We start from the raw sequence: 26,230 nt of genomic DNA, 5'->3' as shown, positions 1-26,230 counted from the left end.
AGAGCCTGATTTAATTTACTTTGCAATATTCAGGAAAGGAGGAGTTCCATGATGTTCTCCCCTTTTGAAGAAATGGCATTGGTTCTGTCCATTGGCCTTTCTGTCAAGAGTCTGGGCAAACAGACAGTAACAATGTTTCTTCTTTCTATTAACAAAATAATGAAAGTTTGTGTCCTCTCTCAACCACTGTGATATTACATTTTAAAAAAAAAATCTAACTTCCTAAGATTGACCCATCTCTGATAATTTTATTTCTCTAGGTTAGAGCCATTTGAAATACACAGTGGGGTAGTTGCAACCTATAATATATTACCAATATGTCTTAAAATCTGTTCATGTAACCTCTGGTATAGGCTATGACATATGAGGGTTGACACCAAAACAAGTTGGTATCACTGAAAGAACACTTGAAAAAGACTTTCCAACAGAGAGAGCAGACCCTATTAGAATGTAAGTCTTCATGGCCTCCCTCCCCAGAGTTTGCAGAAGTGTTACTAATACATTTTATATATTCTGCAGTGGAGAACTCTGCCTGTCTGTGAATTGTAAGTTGTCCTATTCATAGAAAAGGCACTGCCAAGCCCATTGGCCAGGCTAGAATCTGAACGAGAAGGAAGAGCGTATTTAACACCGTAAAAAGGCTCAATGGAGAACAGGAACAAACATCAACAAATCAAATCACCTGATCCCAGCTTCCAGCGCTTACCTCCTCCGGTTCTATCAGCTTGAACTCCATGCCTCGGCCTGTCCAGGCAATGAAGTGGGCATTGGCTGGGTCGTCAAGAAGGGTAACCAGAAACTGCCACAGCTGAAGGGAACCTCGCCTCTGGTAAGGAGGCCCCTCCCGATACATGGTGGGCTCTTGTTTGACTTTGCCTGTTTGAGACAAAGACACATATGTGGTACTTTAGTCTCAAGTTTCTCAGCTGATTTGGGCAAACACTAATTTAGCATCAAGACTGATGAACATACTCTGACATCTTGAACCTTCCAGCTTCCCAACAAACTGGATGTGGCTACTTACCTTCCAGTCTCTCAGGAACAACACAGGTGTCGTCAAAGTACAACCGGGGATCCTTCTCATATGAAAAACCTGAAGAAAAATTTAGAAAGAACATGTTGCTTAACAAATAGTGTTCTCTGAAAACTCTGGATTTAAGGACTAAAATAGGATTCTACCATTTCAGGTCCTCAGCCTGATGAACTGCTCTATCTATGCCAGACTGAATTTTGGAGGGAACTTCAACTTCACCAGGACTTAGGCGTTCTGTTCTGATGCAATCACCTGCGCTTCAGTCAGAGGAGCATCAGTTCCTGCTATCAGAGCTGAGACTGCAGGGAGGCACTGAGTCACCTGTACGTTCCTTTGCATCTTGCTTACAAGGTCTGCATGGATCAGTGTGTCCGTGACTAAGCCTTTGTATCTGAAAAGACATCTCATCTATTTCAGTTGGCCTTACCGGGTGGATTTGGTTGATCTATACGTGGTCTAGCCGTTTTCCTTTTAGCAAATATTAATTTCAACCTTTCTTACTGCTTGTCTAGGCTGCCCACACACCTCACTCAGTCATGAAAAAGCTTGGAGGGTAGAGAACAATGCCAAATGAGTAAAGGCTTGGGCCTGTGGAGGACTGTGACAAGCAATAATTTCAAAAAGTTGGAGGTATTATCACCTCCAGACACTGTGGAAGGAATCTGAAGAGACTTTCTGTCAATAAAACTTATTCACTGTATAGACAAGAAAACAAAGGGGAACTGACTGGTCCAACAACACATGTAAGTGGAAATGAAAGGAAGGCAGGGCAAAAAGTGGAAGGTGTCAAGAAGAAGGATGGCCTGGCATCCTAAACCCACCAACCCTTCATATGCATTCAACGCTGACCACCAGGTCGCCAGGCACCCTGACAAGGCCAGCGGCTCAAGCCAAAGCCAGTTAGTAGACAGGCGTGATGGGACCACACCCTTGGCTGTGGTCCAGCCTGTTCCAGGGGGCGAGTGCTCCAGCGTACTCTCCTCTACCCGCACACTTCTCAAGAGGAAGCAGCAGGAGCTCCTGTCTGCTCAGTGGTACTCCCTGTGCTTGGTTCTCTGATCAGTTCGTCTGGTGTGCGGTCCAGGCGTATGAGTATCAGGTACGTGGTAGGGGGAGGGCAGAGGAGGTTGCTCTGCAGTGAAGGGCTAGCATTAGATTTTGAGAGGGATTTGCTCTGACTTAAAATCCCTGGGTAAAGGTGCCAAGAAAGAATCTGTTCTTTTTCTTCACAATCAGCCCGGGTGAAGTTCTCCTTGGCAGGATCAGCACAATTTTAAAGAGGCCTGGGGTTGGGAAAACACTGCCCAACCTGGAGGAAACAGACTGTTTTAAGGTTCTGTATTATTCATTTTTGTTTCCTCAGCCCCAAGCATTATTTCTCTGCTTAACTACAAAGGAAGTATATTTTATTTAGTATTTAATCCAATAAATATTTATGCCAGGCACCGTGCTAGAAGGGGGTAGATAGAAGAATATAGACTCCGTGCTTGCTCTCGTGGAGCTTGCGTCCCAACTGGTGGGGACAGACAACAAAGTAGGGAAAAAAGAGACATGGTGTACTGTGGAAAGTGTGGGCCCTGGAGCCAGACTGATAGACCTAGGTTAACTGTGTGACCTTGAACAAGTTAATTAATTGCTCTCAAGTTAATTTCCTCATCTGAAGACTGGGGAAGATAATAATTCCCACCTTATAGGCTTGTGAGAATTTAATGAGTTGATACATATTCTGTTCCATTGACCGATTTATCTTTACAATAGAGAGCTAAGAATAGCTCCTGGTACATAAATGTGCAATACATGATAATTATAAGAAATTAAGACAGTAAGTACTTGTACATTGTGATAAGTGCTATTAAAAGATTAACTGGATAATGTGAGAGCTTTTTCTTATATTCTGTCATGGATTCTAAATTCCTTTAGTAAAAGGACATATCCTGAATATCTTAGCCTCCTTATAGCACCTGGTACGTAAGTGCTCAATAAATATTTGAATAAATATGAGGGAATCTATAGTTTCCATTAAAAGCTTTAAGAATGCAATACTAACTTTTAAGTTAGGGATTCAGGGACTCCTATAATTTATTTTCCAAGTTGGTACTAGGAAACTGACTTATGACAAACTATTATACTTTATATTAACAAGAATTACATAATCCATCATGCTTCATGCTTTTTGCCTTGGCTACCAGGAAGCTATGTATTTCCTGACTTTCCACATGGATTTTGCTATTCCAGTGATGTTTTAACAGCCTTATTATAAAGTCATTATAAATAAACTACAAAGTTTACACACCTGTCAAAATTGCCATTTTATTTTTAGAGCTTTTCTTCCTCTAAGGTAAAGAAAATACATTCACAGTTCACAGTATATAGGGAAAAAATGTAAATCCAGATTAAATTCTAGGTTTGGTTTTTCAAACTAATCAGATGAAGCCCTGCCCATGAGTATCGTTTTGGTGTACTTTGTGGTTTCTAGTCATTGCCACATGTGGTTCTCTAAAACATCTGGAAGATGCTGTTGGTTTAAGTGAAATTTAAGTCAGTTGAATTTGCACAGCAGTTACATCAGTTGTGGCCACAACCATCTAATCACTCAAATAAAGGTGGCAGGAAGGAAGAACCTGTTTGAGGGACAAAGTGGAAATGAAAGATTCAAAACAGTATGCAAAGATTCCAGGTGAACGCTAAGGCAGGATGGCTGTCTTAGTAATCACAGATGCCAATCAGAAACACTTGTCTCACTATTTCACGGGCATCTGTGGTCAAGCCCGTATAAGGAGGACAGAAAAACCATGTCAGGGTAATTGAGAGCAATTAAGAATGCAGATCTCTTTGAAACTAATTTCTTCAATGTGTATGGGGTCAGGGAAGAAGTGGGGGAAAAACACAAGCTCGCAGATATTCTGTGTGTAGTAAGCAGCCCGATGCCTTACTAAAAATATTTCCTTTAAGAGCATGCTCCTTTCTAAATGTTGTAATCATGCAAAGTGTTTTCCTCCCTCTCTTCCCTCACTCCCTTCTAGTTCGCCTGCTGCAGACATCAACTGCTGCTATAGAAACATTCGGGAACCTGGAAGAGAGCCCCACACAGCTGTGCCGATCACGGCCAGAGGTCCAGTAGACTGCCCTTCCTTCCCAGGGCTGGACACTCGGAATATCCCCGGGTGCCCGTGGCAGCCACACTGGGTCTCCCCTCTAACCAAGTCAGTGGGAGGCAGCCACCCATAGAGACCACTCTTGTGAACCAATCACTCACAATAACCAGCCAATGCTTCACAGTGCTATCTTACCGGCTCTTTCAACCTTTCTCTAAAACTCTAGAACAGTGGTTGTCACCCTGGGACACATGAGAATCACCCGGGAAGCTTTACAAACTACTAACGCCTGAGTCCTACCTGAGAATTTCTGATTTAATTGCTCTGGGTGAAGCCTGGACACCAGAAGTTTTAACAGTTCCCCAGGGGATTCTAATGTGCAGCCAAAGCTGAGCCTCATGACTGCAGTCCTAGTTCTCAGGTCAATGTGCGTCACAACTGCCTGGAGGGCTTGTTGGAACACAGTGCTGGGCCCCTCCCCTGGAGACTCTGATTCAGCAGGTGGGCCCTGAGAATCTGCTCTTCTAACAAGTCCCAGGTGAACCTGACTGATGCTGTAGGTTTGGGGAATCACACTGCTCTAGGTATTTATGGAGAGCTATATAGGACAGAAAACAGGACATACTTCTGGGGAACGTGTTCTAAGAAAGAAATCCTTCCCTGTTTCAGCGTTCAGAAGAGAACTCTTGAAGGTACCATCTCAAGTCGTGACATAGTTCCTAAGTGCCAGTTTAGGTGATAGTGTTATCTACAGCTATGTATACATAACCTCCTTGTATGGAAGGGTGGAAACCAGACGGTTCGTGTTTTTCCTCTTAAAAGTTACCGTCATTACTATGGAAAAGGATGGCAGCCCTCAAAGGTCAAGAGCATGCCTCAAACCCTGTGTGCGAGATAGCTGGGGATCACGATAAGTGAACTCTCGTGTTCACAAGCTAAGGAAGGTTTAAACTACGATCTCACATCTTAGCCCGGAAACTGTGCAACTTTAAGCTTCCTTGAATATTATTATTTTTTAAAGAGCTACTTACCTTCATGGCTACTGGAGAAGTAGCCCCCTCTCATGTAGGACGACTGGCAGTTAGGCACTTCTGAAAGAGAACAGACACACACACTCCTGTCAGTCTCTGCAGCTGAATCAGCACATCGGTCCAACTGCAGCACTGCAGGAAAGCCCCTAAACCTTCTCCTGCTCCAAGGTCATGTCTTTTTGGCCTTGTCTTGGAAAAGGGGTACCACTCTAGTAAGCAGCGTGGGAAACACTATGTCCCACCATCTGAATGGAGGATTCGACTCACAATCAAGAGAACTGGGAGGAAAAAATACTCTCATAACTTGCTCATTTTAGAAACTAGTTAACGTCAAACCTCGTGAGAGAGTTAATGACAGAAGAAGAAAATGGCTTTCAAAAGGCCAACGTGGCCTTCTGCCTGTCCTGACTCAGGGGCTTTGGGGTTTGGAGGGGCAGGAAGGTCACTTTAGAGCTTTCCCAGTTTGCTCTCCTTTACTGCTGATGGTCATATCAATTTCTGCTCCAAGAAGTGAGGGTATTTTTAGGTCAAAGAGATGAGGGGATGGGAAGTGATGAAGCTAGGACAAGAATGGGCAGGAGTGAGGAACTGCAGCTTGGCAAGCACATTTCTCCCACGTTATTACTGTTAGAATGGAACCCATGCTGAAGCGATCTCTTCTTCAGACACCATGTTATCAAGGTGTCCATCGAGACAAAAGACAGTGAGCTGAGCTGTGCCCATGTGGGATAAGGCTTCACCCTGGGAACACCTCTCAGATCAAAGCATTGTAGATATGGTAACATCTGCTGGGTGTGTTGCTTTAAGGGAGTGGGATGGGGTGAAAGACTCATAGGACCGATTAAAATGTCAGTCCCAAAGGGAAAATGCTGCTGGTCATGCCCGCTCCTGAGAAAAATACATCAGAGCCTTCAGGAGGAATGCGAGTGGACATTTTATAAGCTATCGATACCTATACTTGGTAATTTTTCCATCATAAAGCAACAGATGTCTCCCTTCTGCCTACCTCCCCAGCCTTTCCCATAACCAATTTCTGCCTGAATTGAGCAATCTATGTATTATCTCAGAAGGCCGAGAGAAAATCCTATATCCTATTCCATTTGCAAAAGCCACTGAGTACATACTGCCCCACCCCCTCCCCAGGATCTTCAAGGAAAGCACGCACAGGAAAGGTTGATAACTGACCCACCACCCTCAAATTCCTTTAGCACCAACTGCAAAAAAAAAGGAGCAAAAAAGGGTCATTTTTTAAATACGGGTAAATGAAGAAGAGGAAAGAGTTTCTAAATGTGCAAGCTGCAAAATTCCCACTCTCCTTTCCCATAATGATCTCATTTAATAAGCCTGGCCTACAAGATATGCAGTCAGTGAATGAGTGTTCGGGTGAGGGTGGAGAGGACTCCCAAGGCCAGCTTAAACTTCTTTACGTTTAAGTTTCTAGATAAGAGGTAACCCAAAAGCAAACCATACGTGTGCTAACATGTTATACCTCTCCCTGTGTACACTGGCAACAGCTGAAGGACACAGGAATTTTCCCAGATGAAAGTACTGCAACAGAGCAGCGACCCCTATGAAGCAACTAACAGGACAAACTTTTCCATGGCGTACCCAGCACCCTACACAGCCATGACAGACCAGGCGATTTCTCAGAACACCACTCATTTCAACAATAGAAAGAATCCCATCCTACATGTGGACTCTCTTATATTTGTATTGGGAGTTTAATGGGTCACTGTATTCAAAAAGAAAGCCACAAAACTAGAGGCAGGCCTAAAATGCAGAAATAATATCCCCCGTGTCCAGTGACTTGAAAGATGACCGGTCTTAAGAAAGGACATCACCAAGACTGGATGGCGGCAATCTTCAGGCTTGGACTCAGATGTGCTGTGCACCACTTCTGAATGCCTACTGCTCTTCCTACCATTTGCATGGCTTTTCTGTTTTGTTTTGTATTCAGTTATGCATAGACATGTTTGCTTTACTAGCTCCTAAGTTCTTTGAGGGCAAATTTTAAAAAACTACTCCCCAAAGCCCTGCACATAGAAGAGACAGTAACAACCTGACAGATGAATGAGAGACTGAAGAAAGGAACGGCATGATTTTATGCTTACCTGAATCAACGCAGTAATCCCGGGGCTCCTGCTTGATTCCCATTGGTGACTGGAATCCATGTGCTGGGGGGCCCGGCATGCCTGGGACCCCATGTTCATAGAGTGGGTCATGGTATTCTTGTTTGAATCCCTGAGGGGGTGGGGGGGGTGCAGGGACGATAGGTTCTGACATTTGCCGGTGGTAATTGGGGCGATTATCTCCAGGAACTCCTGACTGAGGAGGGAAGGGGTGGCAGGGTTCAGACAGTTGTCTCTGAAATCTGCAAAAAGAAAGTAGTAGTTACATTGTTAAGTAAGAACAAGATGAATACCTACCGTGATATAGCACTGAGGATTAGAAGTCCAGATTAATGGAATTATTTGCAAAGTACTTATTAATGCTTATTTCTGGACATCTTACCCTCTTCCCAAAATTATATCACACATTTCAAACCTCCTGAGTCAGGGACTGGCCAAAAAAATAAATAAATAAAACAGTGAATGACATGGGAGCATCTTATTTTCCATGAATTTTTATTTCATGCACAGTCTATGTGTATAGTTGGGCCAGATTACGTATCTGAATATATAAAACCAATTATTTGCAAATATCACTAACATGTTATGTTTGTTCACTGGTTCATTCATTTTCTAACCTGTAGACAGAATTAATTTTTAAAGACAGAGGAGTATTTAACCAGAAGTTAAACAGTTAGAAAACATAGTTAAAAAAAAAAAGCCTATATGTAATAGCAATCAAAGCCACAAAATCCCTAGGAAAAACCAGGAAATGTGTAGGCTATACAAGAATAAAATCTTAAAACTATTTTCTAAGCAACGATCTAATGAAAGAAAATATTTAGAACCTGGAAGGTGTTCACTCACTGAAAATTATTCTGTAAAAGCAATTCCTTCCTAACCAACTTGACAAAATGATTCTAAACTTTAAAAGATTAAGAAAGAATGATCTATTAGACTGACAAATATTATAAAGCCACAATAACAGGAATACAAAGAATGAAAGATAGGCATGTCAAAGGAATCCAACGAGAAGTCACAAACTGTCAAGCATATTCCAGAATATGCTACTTGTTAAGGTTAGCATTTCAAATGAGAGGGGAAAAAGATCCCTGTTTTATACCACATGCCAAAATTTTTATATAAAGATTTCAATGTGAAACCACGATAGTAAATATATGTGAAAACATATCTTGGAGTGAGGAAAAATCTGTCAATACATCATACCAACAGCAGATATCATGAAGATAAATATGGATATATCTCCTTGTATAAATTTCTGTAAGTCAATAAACACAAGAAACCTAAAGAAAAATGATAAACTGGGGGGAAAAATCTATAATAGTCAGAAAATACCAGAAACAAGGCCCCAAATTAAACAAACTGAGGAAAAATCTCTAACAGATACAGTAATGTTAATACTGTTGATATAAAGGGCTTTTAAAAAATCAATAAAAGATGGACACGCCAACAGAAAAAATGGGTAAAGAACATAAACGGGGAAATCACTAAAGAAGGGATGTAAATGGTCATAGACCAAAAGTTTCACTTCATTAGTAATCAAAAAAGTAAGTTTTAAAAGTCAACAATGTAACCCTTAATATTAAGGTCTTACTCTCTACTTTTAGTTTGATCCTATTAATAGTTTTAATCAAATAATTTGAATTTGATCAGAATCAATCTGTGACAACAGGTGGCCAATAGATTTCTAGAACATCAAGACTTAAAATCTTAAACTGAAGAGATTTGTGTGCAGATAAAACACTGTTTAGATCAGGGTATAGCATGGCTCACTCTGTGAGTCTTTACTATCTTACTAAAAGCAGCACCACAAGACCATTTTATAACATGAAGATCACCAAACTATTTTATATATATCTATCCTTTTCTCCCAGACACCAAAAGCATCAGAATCTGCCTGGCCAATTATTTAAACGAGTTTTATGAACTCTGTAAGGTTCAGTGGGCACTGAATGCATTACAGTGGATTGTCACCAGGAGTGCAATTTTCAAGGTTGCTGTTATTTAAGGAAACCCTTCTGTGGTCTTTGAAGTGTAAATTTGAAACTTGGGTTTAGGCTTGACATTTAGAATACAGGCACCAGAAGCATGCTGCACCTGATTTTTTTTTTAACGCAAATTCTGAAGAAGTGGGCAGAAAAGAAAGTGAAGATACTCTTTAGGGCTTTTTAAAATAAAGTACCCAAAGTTTATGCTAGCAGGAACAGTAACGAGGGCACCCACTTTCCATGTTCTCTCCCTTCCCCGCTTTGCAACCTTCCTAGCACCTTCCAAAGTAACGTCCACAAATCACTTCCTTGATGGCTCTGAGACGGCACCAAACTGCTCAGTTCTGTAACTGGAGCCTGTGCAGCTGGCAGGCCCAATCACTGCACTTCCGCTCAGCGCTCATCTTCTCACTTTCCAGAATGAAACTCTAGAGTTGGCCTGCTATGGTCCCCTCAGGAAAAGGTACTTCCAGGTGGGCACCAGCCAGCAACCCTCATCCCCTCCCCCCAGCATAACTTTAAGGATGCATGAAGCTTACAGGCCTGGGATCTGCAGAACAGATTCTATAACTGGGATTGTTTTGTCCTAGTTTGTTTTGAGGGAGCGGGAGTGGCAAAGGGGAGCTTAAGGGTAGGTCACAAAACCAACATATTTGGAAGAAAGATTCTCTCAGAGCTTGCTGCCGATAATGGCTTTTATTTGCAGAGATTAGTAAAGTAATTCAGTTCTTGTCCTCAAATACATTCTGTGAACTTTACTCACTGACCTTCATTTGAACCCCCTTCCCCTTTCTGCAATCCTTCTGAAGTATCTAAGAATGTGTTGTATACATAGCACAGCTATGACAGAGATGCCTCTTGTTTACTGAGGCAGGCAATCATTTTCAATGGAGGGGTGGCTTGGCTCCTAACAGACCTCTTTCTTCCTCCTGATAACCACTCCCCCCTTCCACCACCCCCTCACCCCGTGATCCCAACAGATTTCAGACCATAGTGAGCTCACAGTTGGTGAGCAAAAGGAGACTTCTGACTACTGAGCAAGCCTAAATTCAATAGGTTACAGATTAAGGCTTTTTTCAGTGCCAGTTTATTTAAAGAATCAGTTATTTATTTATTTGTCAGATTTATATAGCGCCTTTCCTCCCAAGAGCTCACCCACGCTACCAACATTTGGTTTACATTATGAAAACCGTTAGATGCTTTTTCTGCATTTCCTTTTCGGTTTCTGCTGCCAACACATAGAGTAAACACAATCCTTAGAGAAAAAAGGAGAAAAGTGTGGATTCAACGAAGGCTACACAGTGGCTGGCTACGGGTGCCAGGTGAAGTAGAGTGACAGTTCAGAGGCTAGCCGAGAGATGATACAGAAAATTGGCTAAGAAACCACCAGCACGTACTTAATATTTCCGTTAAAGCTAAGAGAAGATAGAAAATAGAGAAGCAGCATAGCTGGGTAAGAGGCTCTGACTGCGAAGTCAGAACACATTGGGTTGAAATCCAATCTCTACCCCTTACTAGCTGTGTGACCTTGGGTTAGTTATATAAATGCTCTGAGCCTCAGTTTGCTCATCAGGAAAATAAGGACAGTCGGGTTACTTGTCCCAAAGATCTGTCGTAAAGATTACATAAGATACTGTGTGAGACAGGGCCCAGCACGCTGCCGAGTTCTTGATCTTATGTTACCTTCAAACGTCACCATCAACTCCCCATGCCACCTTGACCCCCACAGTAAGCTAAATTCAGAAGGTATGCAAATGTAAGGGAAGATCTTAAGGAACTGGGAGAAGACTTTCCTCCACACAAAATAAGAGTCTCCTAGCTGCCTACTCACTCTCCTGTCTCAGAAAGAGAATGCTGACTTTTATTCCGGGTGGTAACGTACCACCTAACTTCACATAATATTGATTTTCCTGACATATACCAAGAGCCAGGTACTGCTGCAAAACAAAACCCACACATTGTCCCTAAAAAGCCCACCAAAGAACTCTGACACAGCTCTCAGGACTCTGTGAGGCCTGTTGGCACTGCTTAAACTCAAATTGGCCTAAACTCAAATTGGCCTATCTAAACTATGGTAAAACATAAAGAGATGACGAACAAAATATGTCCTTTAAAGGCCTAGATATTTGTCTGATTTCTCAAGATCTAACATGGAAGAAAAAAGGTGATGTAAATACAAGATGTTACCAGGAGATTAGATGGTGAAAGTATTAGTTTTACGTGTACAACATTAATAAGTCTAATGATGAAAAGATTTAGGGATACAGGGAGGTTTACATTTTTAAAACTTAATATTAAACAGTGAACCAACTAAAGTTTACGTTGTAGTATCTACATCATTTAAGGAAGATTCCTTTAGGATAGTTTTCTTTATGGAACAATAAAAGTGATTTTTTTTTTTTTTCTTTTGCGATACGTGGGCCTCTCACCGTTGTGGCCTCTCCTGTTGCGGAGCACAGGCTCTGGACGCGCAGGCTCAGCGGCCATGGCTCACGGGCCCAGCCACTCCGCAGCATGTGGGATCTTCCCGGACTGGGGCACGAACCCGTGTCCCCTGCATCAGCAGGCGGACTCTCAACCACTGCGCCACCAGGGAAGCCCCATAAAAGTGATTTTTGAAATAAAATTGTCAGGGAAACATTTATTGAGTACTTTCCCTGTGCCAATGTGACTTCATCTAATTCACCCAATGATCTAGTATTCTCCCATTTTCAGATGAAGAAACCAAAGCTTAGAAAAGTTAAATGCCTGCCTGAGGTCACACAGATAGGAGAGACGTTCAGTGAGAGAGCAGTGTATTCCAAAATTCTTAGATAGGAAGTAGCAGAGCTGGGATTCAATCTTAGGCTGTTAGTCTGTTCAACTCCAGAGCCATTGGCCTATACTATTTGTACAATTGTTTCTATAATTGTTTTAAAATACCCTCTTTCTGACATTTAAATAACAGTCATGTAGTCCAGGCAGCTAGAAAACTCCCATATGTTTGGAAATCAAGAAATATATATTTTAAGAACTCCAGGATTGAAGAAATAATAGAAAACACTTGGAACTGAATTTTTTAAATGCCACAAATCAGACCCTGTGGGATACAGCTAAAGCAGGACTTGGGAAGGGAGATCAAATAATTGATTGTCCCAACCATGATATTTTGAGGAGTGAAAAGGGAAGCTATTAGCAATTACTTTCATAAACCATAAGTGACCCAGGAAAAACTGAATGTATGGTCACCCCAGCCTTAGGAGAACCTTTATTTGGTTATATGGTTATAGTATAAAGAAAGCTAAAAAAATTAATGAGCAAATCATCCAACCAAAGAAGTTGGAAAAAAACAGAATAAGCAAAGAAAATAGAGTAAAACATTTTAGTAGGAGCACAAATCAATGAAATAGAAAACATCCAATAGAAAGAATGAGCAAAGCCAGAGTTGATTTGTTGAAAAGATGAGTGATATAATCTGCTAAGACTAAGAAGGTCTAGATAAATAGCATCAAAAATGAAAAATGGATAAACAGATGCTATAGAGGTTGTTAAAAGAACATTACAAACAGCTTCATGCCAATTAATTTTAAAACTCGTAAAACGGAAAAATTCCTAGAAAAATAATTTATTAAATTCACTCAATTAAATAGGAATCCCCAGAGCAAGACCATAAAAGGTGAAGACACTGAAGCAACCAGTAATTAAAAAATCTTCCCACAAAGAAAACATCAGGTCCAAATGGTTTTACTGGTAAATTCCTCCAAAAATTCAAGGAATGAAAACCCCCAAATTCACACGAGCTATTCTGGAATATGTAGAAAGGAAAATACCCTCTACTCAGTTGGTGAGTATAACCTCAATGCTAAAACCCAACAAGGACAATGTAAGAAAGAGAAAGTATACATTATTCTCAATCATAAATACAAATGCAGAAGTCCTAAATATATACTGGAAAACCTAGCCCAGCAATGTGTAAATGATAATACATAACAAATAATTTTGCCTTATCACAAGTATATGAGGTTGGCTTCACATAACTCAATGTAATTCATAACATTTAAAAGTTAAAGGAGAAAATTTGTTTGATCCTCTCAATAGAGGCAGAAAAAGTGTTTGATAAGACTCAGTATGTAGTCATATTAAAAAATGTCAGTACAGGGGCTTCCCTGGTGGCGCAGTGGTTGAGAGTCCGCCTGCCGATGCACGGGACACGGGTTCGTGCCCCGGTCCGGGAAGGTCCCACATGCCACGGAGCGGCTGGGCCCGTGAGCCACAGCCGCTGAGCCTGCGCGTCCGGAGCCTGTGCTCCGCAACGGGAGAGGCCACAACGGTGAGAGGCCAAGTCAGTACACTAGGGAAAGAAGGAAATTTCCTTTAGCTTGATAAAAGGTAAAAAAGAAAAAACAAAACCAACCCCCCCCCAAAATCCTATAGTAAACATGGGGAAATGCAGAAAACAAGCCCTTTTAAGATTCAGAACCAAAAAAATCACCCCCTACTGGAACCATTAGAAGTACATTATTCAGTCCGTCAAAGAAGGTTCCATTAAGCATCTATGAAACTCAGTTTTGGATCCTAAAGTGAATTTGCGCTGCCACACATAACACGCTGTTAACAGGAGTGTGTGGAGAGGCATGCGTCAGCCAGGCTACAAGCGTGACTCACTGTCAAGTTCTTCCCTCTCTAAAAACTACGAAATATGAAGGACAAAAATGAACAGCAATTTATTAGGGATGGACTTTAAGAGAGGAAGTGGAAGCAAGAGAAAAACTTGCATATATTACATCTCTTAATCTAGCATCTTTAGGGAACAGTTTTCTATTAAATCACAATTCTAGAAAATGTAAGCTCATTCTTTAAGCTCTGAAGTTTCGATCATAACCACTGAGGGAACCTTCTCAACCAGGCCATTCACTCCTTTAGATTGTGTGGCACACAACAGACCCTTTCTTGATGACTCTGGGGACTCGGTTCTGACTATCGATTTCAGTGTGATAGCCTATTGCGATACTGATGCCCTTAGGAAGCATCAAGAAGCAAAGGATTTTTCCACCATCAGGGGTATCTCCTTAAATTTTGTCTTTTCTTGAGTTTTTGCTCCTTGATGCCACGTAAGTGCGACAGCAGCGTATTCCAAAATTCTTAGATGATGCTTTTCTTAGTGGAGCCTCTTCAGTTGAATTGTGGGGACTCAACTTGAGATGGAATGACAAATGGAACAGTAAAGATGAAAACATATCTGGCCAGGACTATGGGCATACCATAGGAATATTTTCTAAGTTCCTCCACCCAGCACACGTGAACCTCGTAAACAGCACAGTGAAAACTCCTGTGAGAGTGGAAAAAGCTGCATGAGAAGCACTTCTCCTCTTCAAGGAGCAGCTGCTCTTTAAGGATAAATGGAACATGTCTGAACATGCCAAATTACATGTTTGTTTTTTTTTCTCCTCCTTGAGGGGAGGAAATAACGAACATAAATCACGGCTTTCCAACACAGTATTTATCTTCTAAAAACGAATTTTGAGTTGTAAAGAATGATATACTAAGATTATACAAAACATTAAGAATGTACTCTTGATTGGATTATATTTTACTTGTTTAAAGTATAATCTTAGCAAACAATCGCTATCAATAAACATTGAAGACAAGATACTGAGCTAAATGTGGTCTAAAGAAAGGGGTCTAAGTCATGATTTTTAAACCTGAAAGAGTTTGCTCTATTCAACTGAAGAAATAAGGCACTCTGTGAGCAAAACAGAAAAATATAGGTGTTACAATGTGGGCTTAGATAAGTGATGTGGGAATTAAGTAGGATTTTGTAGTTTAAGAGATGGATAAAGTTCTGGTAGTTTAGGAGATAAAGTGATGGATAAAATTCAAGGTCGAAATGGATTTCTCAAGGTCCCTTACTCAGCTTTCAGTAGATTGTTAGCAACCTCCCTCCTGCAAGCATAACCAAAATGGTGTACTTATATGTTAATGTTTTGGCTTCCAAATGTAGGACCCTGTATTTGGCTATGTGACCTTTAGGAAGTCCTTTAGATGCTCTGAGGTCTGATTTTTTTTCCTTATCTGTAAAACGGGTTTTTTTTTTTTTTTTAACTCCTCTGCCTTGGTTACAGAGCTGTTAAAAAAAAAAAAAGCTCAAATAAGACTCTATTTCCTTCTATCCTGCAAAATATCACATTTTTGTTATGGGGTCAGTTTTGAAGCAATATTCCCTCTAATTTAAATTAAAAGTCAGCAAAGAACAAGCTACAGTTACAAACTAATCTGCCCCACTTTCAGGCAGGCATAAGTTATTGAATATGTAATTATTAAGCTTGTAATCATACATGACTACAACTCCTATTACTTTTACAAAATCAGACTAGGGATTTTAGTTTGTCTCATTTTCTGCACGGTATCCAGTATCTACAAGCAAAATCAATTGTCATGTTTTTGATGTATTCTGCATCACACAGATATCAAATCTCATTAATAACAGACAAGGGCAACAAGAACAAAATTCACAGTATTGGGTACTTGCTGCTTAAAAAGAAAAAAAGATGGGTTGGAGTAGGTGTCAGGGTAGAAGAGAGGGTGGCACCATGATGTCCCAAAGTGTGACAATAGTATTTCCAGGTCCTGCCCTAGAACCACAACTCCATCTCTGGGGTAGAGCAAGAAATCTGCATTATTAATAGCCCCCCATGGGGACTCCTGTACCCTCAGCTTGGAGACTATAGTGGTCTGGGGTAGAAGCCTAAGCACCCAGTCTTGCTTGTATTTCACCTCTCCAGGCACCTGCCCTTCACCCCAATTCTCTCAAGGATCTCTATCACTCCCGTATGTGTGAGGTCTTTTTATTTCAGACCCACCATTCCTAAAGGCAGAGGGTAAGGTGAAGTGAGTGCAAGGTGGACAAGCAGATTTCAGGGAGGAATCACCCCCCAAAAGAAATACCTACTTTCTGGCTCCTGCCTTCGGACACCTGAGGACAGACACTCAAATCTCAGGGATCAAATGTCCTCCTTTTGGGAGGAGGCAAACCTACTTCATCACTGAGACTAAGGCTCCCTGCCTGCCAGGGCTGCAAGGGGATGAATAACCACAGCAGAACTAGGGGATTTTCTCCCCCAGTTTAGTTAGCTATTGACACCATCTATTTACACAGGCCCCTGGATAAGAAACAGAGATTGGGAGCAAACAGGAATAAAACAGACTCAACACGAAGTAATCTTCCTTTCTATCTGGTGTAATAAAGATAAAGTTTGCTAATTATTTCAAATACCAAACATATACCCCACCCCAGCCCTCCTCTTCAATTAATAATCCCTGCAGGAAATCAGAAAGATACTGTTTAAAAACATAAAACCAGAAAAATTATTGAAATAAAAATGGCATCCAGGCTCAAGTTCACAAGCTTGCAGGCCTAAGGGTGATTCTGCCCACAGAGAGGTTTTGTTTAGTCTGCAAAGTGTTACTGCTGTTTTAAATTTGAGTTAGTTGCCAGCTTAAAACTAAACAAAACAAAACAAAAAAACCTCAAACAAACCTAGAATTTCTACATAAAAATCCAAATTTTGAAAAACTATAAGACTATTAATACAAGGCAAGAACTAGCAAAAGCTTCGTGGTAGCTGCCTCCTTCAGATGAGCTCCCTGTGCAAACCAAGGCCCACCACTGAGCCAGCCCCCAGTCAACACTCTCCCCTCAGGCCCCGTATATCACTGGCGTTTGTGGCCCCCTGGCTTCAGCAGGTGAATAAACACTAACCAGACAAGTTATATAGCTCTTTATGGTGACTTTCACAGCAAAGGGGGAAGGGAATTGGAACCAGACAAGAGTGCTTACTTTTCTGCATTTCACCTAGAAATAAAGAAAGTGACCTCCAATTAAATACCGGCAGGCATCTGGGTTGGACCAGGCCGGGGGAAGAAACACTCATACGTCCTTCCTCTCCTGTCCTCCTCCCCCACACCCACCTATGCAGAGCAAGAAAGACAGAAAGGACAAACAATGGTCACCACCTGGCAGCCCTTGGTAACCACAGACAACTACCCGTTATGTTATCTCCTCATCCCAGAGGGACTTGAAATAAAAAAAAGACAGGTCCGCAGTATATCCTGTATAAAGGAAGGTGACAAGCATCCAAAGTTCTAGAATACTGCAGGTAATGGACTTTGAAGGCTGGGACCTAAGAGGTTAAGTTTGGTGTTTGCAGAGTAGATTCCTTTTACATCTTAGTTTTTCTGAGAATGAATGACTTCGGACAAGTTATTCCTGATGCCTCTATTTCCTTATTCAGAATGTAGAACTACCTCGAGTGAAGTCAAGATCTCTATCTCAAAAGTGAAAAACTCTAAATAAGGTCCTTGGGTAATCCCCTACTGTAAAAATGTGTTAAAAATCAAATGAGTAATAATACCTCCTATAACTCAGCAATCTTCCCTAATATGTAAGTAAAATGGTAATAAAATATTTATGGGTAGCATAAACCAAAGTGCAGTTCTAGCAGGCAGCATCCAACGAGGAGCCATGGTCAACGGACTGTGCATCCTGAGCAGGCCCCTCTTCCTCTGCCTCTGCAACGGGGAGAGTACCAGCTACCTCTCCCCTACCTACTTCACAGGATGTTGTAATGTCTATAACCCATGTGCAGTACCTCAGGTACAGGGTGATATACAAACAGGTCCTATTCATATTATTAGTAGTCTAACATCACAAGATGCCTCAATGGAATGAGATCTTCATAGGTACCTGGTAAATATGACTGCTTCCCCGCTCCCTGGGAGGTAAAGGGGAGGGGGAAGGAGGCAGTAAAGGAAGCCCAGATATGCACCCACCTCTGTTCTGATGGATACTGGTTTTCAGGCATCATCTTTGGCATCTGCAGGGGCTGATGTGGCGGCCGGGGGACCGCAAAGGTTTGCTGCTGTGGTCCAGGTTCTGGAAGTGAATGAGGGCTGGGGGTGGGGCCCACACCTGGTACTGGGCCAGCTGCAGGGGCATGTGCCGAGGTGGGCAGAGTTGCCTGAGGTGGGGGAAATAGGGAATTCTGATGGGTAGGCGACAGGGGGGTGGTAGGAGGGGTTAATGGCTTGAACCCAGAGGGAGGCTTCCTATCATAGGCACTGTAAACAGAAAAAGAGAAGGAACCATTTAGCTGCAATGAAGCCATTAGCATGGTCACCAGGTCCAGCTTGCAGCCCACGGTTGCCAGGAAATGACAGCATTAACATAGTCAAATTGCTGGCAGCCCGAGGGAATATTTGTACCTCTGCAAAGTGACAAACACACTGCGTCACAGGGACTTGTTTAACACTTCTAGTGATTCTTCTCAAAGATAATTTTAGCCTCTGCTTCCGGTTTCCTTTTTCCCCTTTTCTAAAAGAACTCTCCATGTATGCGTGGGCAGGGGTGGATAGATGAGGGGAGAAAGTATGCCTTGGGAGGAGTTTTCTGGCCCCCTCTCCAAGAATTCCAGGGTTCCCAGGAATTAGAATCTTTATTGAAGATAAATTTCTGCTGTAACATCACTTAACAACTCTTCTCCTCCCCCTTTCAGGCAGGCCTGTGTTTATCTTCCAGAGCAAAGAATGATTTAAAATTAAAGCTTCATTCCTGGGGCCTGGATATTCTTAAGTAAAGGGCACAAGCATGGGGACTTTTTCATATATTCTGATTTGAAGATTACTTCTTTGGTGCTTAAAGTTCACATTAACATATGATAGACATGAAGAAGCATATATTCCCTCCCTCGAAGCCACAGATCAAATATCCCAGCATTCAAGGTTCTTTCCCTTAGGAGGGCTCGGTACCCCATGAACTCAGTCCCCCCCGGAGAGCCGATTTAACAGTTTTGCATTTTACGTGCAGACAAAGCCGCATTTGGACTGGCTACACCTAGAGGATCATTACATTGCCACGAAAGATGGGGTGCGCTACACTGAGCATCTGCTGAGTAATACTGTAAGCAATCAGCGTGCCGGCCACTTCCTGGCCAGCCTTCCTCTGGCTCCACTTACCAATAGTTGTAGAGGCACTTTTCTCCATAATTAGCACCGAGAGCCTGTTCATGGCTACAGGACGACAGCTCAGAGGAGGGGCTGTGCAGCTCCCGTTTGATCTTGGTTGGAGGTGGGGCATGAAGCACCACTAAAATCAGAAGAGGGATGAGGGAGGAACAGAGGACAGCTGATTAACAGGGAGCACAATGCTTCCTTCTGCAAACCCTATACTAGCTGATTGTTCTTGGAACTCGTGTCAAATCACATGCCAGAGAAAGCCCAACCCTTAACACAGAGCCTACCATCTAAAACCAATGAAACGTTCTTTAAAGTCAGAAATCATCATCTGACACTTTACATTAGCCAAGTCTGTTTTCACCAAACTTCTTTGGTGTTGGTTCTGCTTCCTAGCAGCTCTGAGGCCCTTAAAGAACCTGTAGGTGATGGTTCTTCAAGAAAAATGCAGGTGTGATAGAACACCAAGGATTGCAGATAAGAACAGTTTTGTTTCTGAAAAGGACAAAACAACACCAAAAAGATACTGGTAGACATTACACGTTAGCTTATCAAAGGCTTAAAATTCCTGTGGCAAAATACAGAGGCATATATACAAATTAAATATATGACTTTAAAAAAAACACGTGATTTTTCAAAGTCCTTCCTCAAGCAACTAAATATTAGCTCTGAGTAAGAAATACGCAACTTTAGGGGCATTTCAAAATTTTTAAAAGCAAAGGAATACAACGATGGACCAAACCACGACCCAGGAGAGGTTAACTGCATTCTTCTCCAGGAGGAGGCCTGGAAACCTCTGTGCTCGTGTCGGCTCCATGCGTCTCCTAGTACCCGGCCACGAAGGGCAGGCTCTCATAACCAATCCTTTCACAGATGGTGCCAATTACTTTTCCTAAATTGATAGCATACAGAGCTGTTGCTTTATGTTTAGAAGTCGACTGCACATTCCATACGTGATTCTGAGAGGGCAGAGGAGTAAGAGTTTTTCAAACCAAGGTGACTTACATGCAGTGGCAAAACCCAACCAGTTTTGTCTTTTCTGCCGTATCTACGAGCTAACTCATTTTAGACAGGGCGTTTTACCCAAAAGTAGAAGGGCAAACTCTAAAGATGCTGCATCGTAAGGGTTGTCTTCTAGCTACGGGCTAGCATTGCTACTCTCTGTCCAGCATCTGGGAAGGAGAGGGAGGGGAACGAGTTAAGCTTTCCTGCCAGCTGTTCTCCACTGGATCCAAATTCTCATTAAATAGCTAACAGAGCTTAGTGCTCTGGTGACCCACTAAAGTTTTCCGTTCCATTCAATCTTTACTTCTAAGCCATCTTCCAGGAGATTGGTTTTCTTAGTGATTCTATTAGGGAGAATTAGCTAAAGGATCATCCCCTTCCTGTCTGGTAAGACTGAACAATCTTCCCACCAACTGGTTTCTCAGGTGCCTCCTCCAACCCCTGAATTCTGGACTCAGAAGTGAACAAATGAGACTGAGGACTAGATCACAGATGACAAGTTTATAAAGCAAAGTCCTGCCAGGGACTGACTGGCAAGGGCAGGTTTTCATTATTCCTTTCCTACATAATGCCAACTGCTTTTCCCGAACATGCAAAGTAAGCTCAGAACTGGCAGATTATATTTAGAAGTCATTAGAGTCTCTCTTGTGATTTTTTGATGGTGACATCATGGCAGCCAACCCTCAATTGCTATCAAATGTTTTCAGACATTCAGACACAGAAAATGGCTAAGCTTGTTGTTGTTAGAATGTTGTTAGTAAACGAGAAGGGAAGATCGACGATTTGACACAGAAAACCATTTCTCCAACGCAGTGGATGCTCTGGTGGTTCACGGCACTGCCCCCGTGTCATTGCTTCTCCTCTTACCAGTCTTCTGCCATAAAAGTTTTGGCAAGGTAATGAGGGAAGGTGATGATGCCCCAGCGTAAACAGAAGTTACATGTCCTGGAAAGTACTTTTCTGACTTTATCTAAAGAAAATCATTTATAATCACTGTTTTACCGAAGTTTGGAGAGTAAACAAGTTATGGCATGATTCAATTTTCTCACTTCAGGTTTTAGAAATGTTTTGACATTTTCACAATATTGTTATAAAAGTTACCAGCTCTGCTGACAGGACTAACACCAGAGGTAAACCAAAGCTTCCCAGAAAGCAAACTTTCATAATGTCTTCAGGAATAGTATATACCCATTTGGAAAGAGAATCTAAGCTTTTGGCTAACTGGATGTCCTGATTCCCTCAAACCTACACAGTATCTTAGTGCGTACTACACCGTTTTGGCTTTTGATCGTATGGTATCTTCCACCACACCAAACTGTCCTATACCTGGAATCTTATGTTCTCTAACCAAAGGAGGAGCTCAAGAAATAGCTGATGAGTGCTACAGTCTGAATGTTTGCGACCCCCAAGATTCATATGTTGAAATCCTAATGCCCTATGTGATATTAGGGGGAGGGGCTTTGGGGAGGTGAGTAGGTCACAAGGGCACAGCTATCTGAGGACACAAGTCTGTGACCTGGAGGGGAGCCCTCACCCAACCATGCTGGCATCATGATCTCAAACTTCCAGCCTCCAGAACAGTGAGAAATAAATTTCTGTTGTTTGTTAGCTCCCCAGTCTGTGGTACTATAGCAGCCTGAATCAACTACAATAATAAGTGATTGAATGGGTTATATTTCCAATTAATTCTTAACCTTGAAGGCAGGGACCACACTTACCCTTCAAGGCTAGACACGATGTTAGTCATAAATATTCTTTCCCTCAGGAATCGACCATTCGAAGGAGGGAGAGGAGAGTGGTACAGAGCAGGAGCGAGAATTGGAAGTTTCACAGATCACTGACAGGAAAGCCAGTAGGGGCCCTGTGAGGGGTTATGACGAAGGCTTGGTCTCCAAAGGGACTGCTGGGCCAGAGGATGTATGAAGGTGCCTGACGGTGGTATGCACTAGTCAGAGCTAGTCGTGTATTTTAAGCAGGAACTTAGAAGTCCAAGGAATGCTCCTTGCTTTCAGCCTGTTCCCTCTTTGTAAAATGAGATATGTGATGCTGCCTTCAGAAATAAAGAAAATGGCATAGCACCTTGCAGATGGTGCTATGATGTTGTGTAATTATACACTGTGCTTTCAAAAACAGAGTATTTACCTTCGCATGGGCAACTTACTAAAGGATGACAGAGACTGAGGACTATAAAGCACGGCAATGAATTGCAATTAAAAGAGGAGCATAGACCTTCCCTGGTGGCGCAATGGTTGAGAGTCCGCCTGCCGATGCAGGGTACACGGGTTCGTGCCCCGGTCCGGGAAGATCCCACATGCCGCAGAGCGGCTGGGCCCATGAGCCGTGGCCGCTGAGCCTGTGCGTCCGGAGCCTGTGCTCCGCAACGGGAGAGGCCACAACAGTGAGAGGCCCGCATACCGCAAAAAAACACAAACACACACACACACACACACACACAAAAACAAAAACAAAGAGGAGCATGAACTCCTTAGGAAGTTTGAAAAGAGATGCTACTTGACTATTTGAGTTGCTAAACATTTTCTACAGTTAGAAAATTTGAGTTTAAGCTCAGTTATAGAAGATGGGCCCATAAAGCCAACACTGCCCTGAGAACAATTCCTGGCAAACGTGGGCCGCCTTCCTTGTTGTAAAAATTTATTTCATTCATTCATCCAATCATTCATTCATTGAACATCTTCCATGGGTCAGGCATCCTGAAGGTGTTGGGGATATGACAGTAAACAAAACAGACATGGCAGTCCTTTCTTCAGGGCATGCATAATTTAGTGAGAGGTCTGACTTTCAGCATCTTCCCACAGGTGTAATTAGAGTTGGACTGGGGCCTCACAATCCACTTAATTCAGGCCCTTACATTTATAGATAAGGACCCTGAGGCCCAGAGGAGTTAAAGGAATTGCTCAAGGTCTTGGAGCTTCTGATATTGGAGGGGAAAGGAGGCAAGAGCCCCCCCACTGTCATTTCAGTGATCTACCACATTGACAGCAATGGGAGATACTGCACTCACCCACTTTGTACATCAAAAATAGAGGACACAGACTTTGTTTTCAATGAGAACAACAAAAATACCACATTACATCTGGTTGAGAGAAAGTGCTCTAGAACAAAGGAACGATGGATAAGCACTAACACCTCTGGAAAAGAACCAGGTAGACCAAGAGAGAGGCAGCCAGACAGATCCCTTATCATTGGCTTTGGCCAGTTTGTTTATATACATTATTTTATTCAATCTTCCCAACCCAGTGAGAAAGCTACTTTCACTGTCTCCATTTTAGAGATGAGAAGATCAAGAATCAAAAGCTAAGTAATCCGCCACAGTCTCATAGCTGTAAGTGATCAGGATACTGTCCCAAACAGTTGTTAGTCATTCCATCACATTGCTTCCCAGAGGGAATCTGAGAGAAAAAGATTACATCGAAAAGGGATTAAAAGAAATACAGAAAGAGGTCGAGAAAGAAGACAACACCAGAGAAGAAGATGAAGGAATACTATTCGCCAATTATCAGGGTCTGTGTCCTCATGTTTACTCTGCACTCGCCAGCTGGAGGCACACCTGATACACCTGAATCCACTCAAGGGCTTACACCTTCCCCATCTCTAGGCCACCAAAATACCCAGGATCCCTGCCTCACTCCTACTGGCAACTGGCATCTCTTGACTCCAGTGGCCTCTACTTCTTACAGTCCTTGCCTCCCAACCTAGTATTCCATCTAGAAGATCTCATTCTCCCTTCTATATCCTGCTGATCAAAATCTTCTCATTCAGATAGCTGCAGGCACTTTGGAAAGCCTGGCATCTTCTACAGCCAGTCACTGATCAGCCAGATGCCACACTGTTGCCATGGATACCATCTCGCACCCCAAATGCCCCACCCCTCCTGAAACTGCTTCTTGACATTCCCTCTTAATGCCACCTCTGAGGCAAGAACACTTTGAGTGAGCTGTCTGGACCCCTATTTGACTATAAGAACTTTGTTAAGGATCCATGCACAAATATATGAGAGTCTCTGCTTGTCAGGGGTAGGAGAGACAAGGTGGCTGGCTGACAAGATCTAAGTCCATATCTGTGGGCATGCATTACAAAGTACAATGTGCTGCTTTGTAGACCATCATAATACCATCTAAAATTTAGATACGATGTTCACAGATCAACCAACTTAACTTCACAGTTGCTTTTCTTAATAGGGAACTCCTTGGAATATTTTTCTATCTGACACAGTGATCAAAAATCAAGCCTGATCCTAGCCAGTGCAGTAAGTTAAGAAAAATGAATAAAAGGCAAAAAGATTAGAAAGAAAAATATAACTCTCATTATTCACAGCTGGCCTGGTTGGGTACACAGAAAATGTTAAAGAATCCACAAAGTATAATAATCAATAAGCTAATTTACCAAGATCATTGGCTATAAGGCCAATACATAAAAAGAACGATTTATATACACAGTAACTAAAACAATGTGACATTCAAAAAATACATTTACAACAGCAACAGATAACATCAAATACCTAGGAACACACCTAATAAAAGACATGCAAGATATCTAAACTGAAAACTATAAAACCCTGAGGAAAATCAAAGAACTCTCAATAAATGAAGAATATATTATGTTCATAGGTTGGAAGGTTGATACTGCAAAGATATCAGTTCTTCGCAAATTTATGTATAGGCTCAATGTAATCTCAAACAAAATTTCAATACTACACAGAAATAAGAATGAAGAAATTACAATCACACTTAACAACACGGGCTCATAAATAAAAGCCAGACACTACAAAAAAAGCCAGACACTGCATGAGCCCATTTACAATAACATTCAAAAGGAAACAAAATTACTCTACAGTGTTTAAAGTCAGGATGGAGGTTACTCCTGAGTCTGGGGGTGGTGCCTGTTCAGGGAGCACATGGAGTCTCCTTGTATTTTGTTAAGTTCTAGGTCTTGATCTAAAGGCTTATACAGTATGAAAATTTATCAAGCTGTACTCTTATGATTGCTATGTGTTATTTCAATTGTTCCTATTTAAAAAAAAAAACACAGCCCTGTCCTGGTCAAATAGCATCACTGAGTTAATACTAAGATTTCTCAAACTTTAGAAAATCTTCCTTCTGTGATGGTGTAGAAACAGTCTTTCAAAGACATAACCCAACTGTTTCAAAATAGAAAAAAAATATAGACAAACTAGTCCATTCAAGAGAAATAATAATTCCCTCTGCTGACAAAATCTGTTTCCTGCCCACAAGTACAGGCCTGTGGATTCTGTCCAAGGCAGCTACCCCATGCCAGTGCTGGCAGTGAACTTCACTATTACAGCACAGAGGATCAAAACAAAGGAAAACACTTTTGTTGAATGTTATGATGCACGACAGTTTGAGTCAAAAGGAATTTTTTTCAGAAAGACAAAAACCACCTTGTCTAATAATAAGCCTTTCCTTTGGTGTTTCGTGATCATCAAAATTTCAATTCGCCACAGCCTTTGTTGTGAATACATACAGCATTTATGTAGTCGTTGAGTGTTAAAGAAATTGCCAATCAGTTATACTGCGGTCTGCGCGGGAGAGAGACTAAGACCATCCTACTTCTCCTGCATCACACACAGGCTCTGCCTGCTTTCTGTTGGGTGCCGCCGTTCTGATTTTGTTTTGGGGTTTTCCTCTCCACCTTCTTCAGTTTCATTACTTGCATCTGGAACAGACTCATCTTTCCCAAATCAGCTGTGCAGGCATGACCTCAGGATAGGACCTTATTTGGTCACGATTGACAGGCACGATCTTCTTACCATACATGGAAGGTTGACCAGAACACCAACACCTGCCTCCAAATGGCATGTCCATGAGACTATGTCCCACGTGCCAGCCCGTGTCTCCAGAGCCTCTCACAGCACTCGTGAACAAATGTGGTGTGGATGTACACAGTCATGGCTGAGAGACTTCTCAGGATTCCAGAGCCATAA

The 26,230-nt window shown here is 42.0% G+C and overlaps 1 protein-coding gene across 3 annotated transcripts in view; it reads right to left on the bottom strand.

Annotated features, from left to right (window-relative positions):
• Positions 1–26,230, bottom strand: part of ETV5 (ETS variant transcription factor 5) — a 56,307-nt gene that overhangs the window by 9,459 nt on the left and 20,618 nt on the right. For 2 of the 3 annotated variants that reach the window (XM_030861376.2, XM_060298307.1), the window contains 6 exons: positions 19,267–19,396; positions 18,085–18,372; positions 7,271–7,530; positions 5,160–5,219; positions 1,025–1,093; positions 707–876 (listed from right to left, as the gene is read on the bottom strand). In XM_030861376.2, coding sequence (XP_030717236.1) covers positions 707–876; positions 1,025–1,093; positions 5,160–5,219; positions 7,271–7,530; positions 18,085–18,372; positions 19,267–19,396 — 977 coding nt within the window. The remainder of the gene's footprint in view (positions 1–706; positions 877–1,024; positions 1,094–5,159; positions 5,220–7,270; positions 7,531–18,084; positions 18,373–19,266; positions 19,397–26,230) is intronic. The other variant, XM_070045467.1, reaches the window with a different exon arrangement.

The sequence above is a fragment of the Globicephala melas genome, chromosome 4 (assembly GCF_963455315.2).
Source record: "Globicephala melas chromosome 4, mGloMel1.2, whole genome shotgun sequence".
In the NCBI taxonomy this organism is placed as follows: domain Eukaryota; kingdom Metazoa; phylum Chordata; class Mammalia; order Artiodactyla; family Delphinidae; genus Globicephala; species Globicephala melas.
The sequence above is the reverse complement of the archived record's forward strand: the minus strand, read 5'-3'. Positions and strand labels throughout refer to the sequence as shown.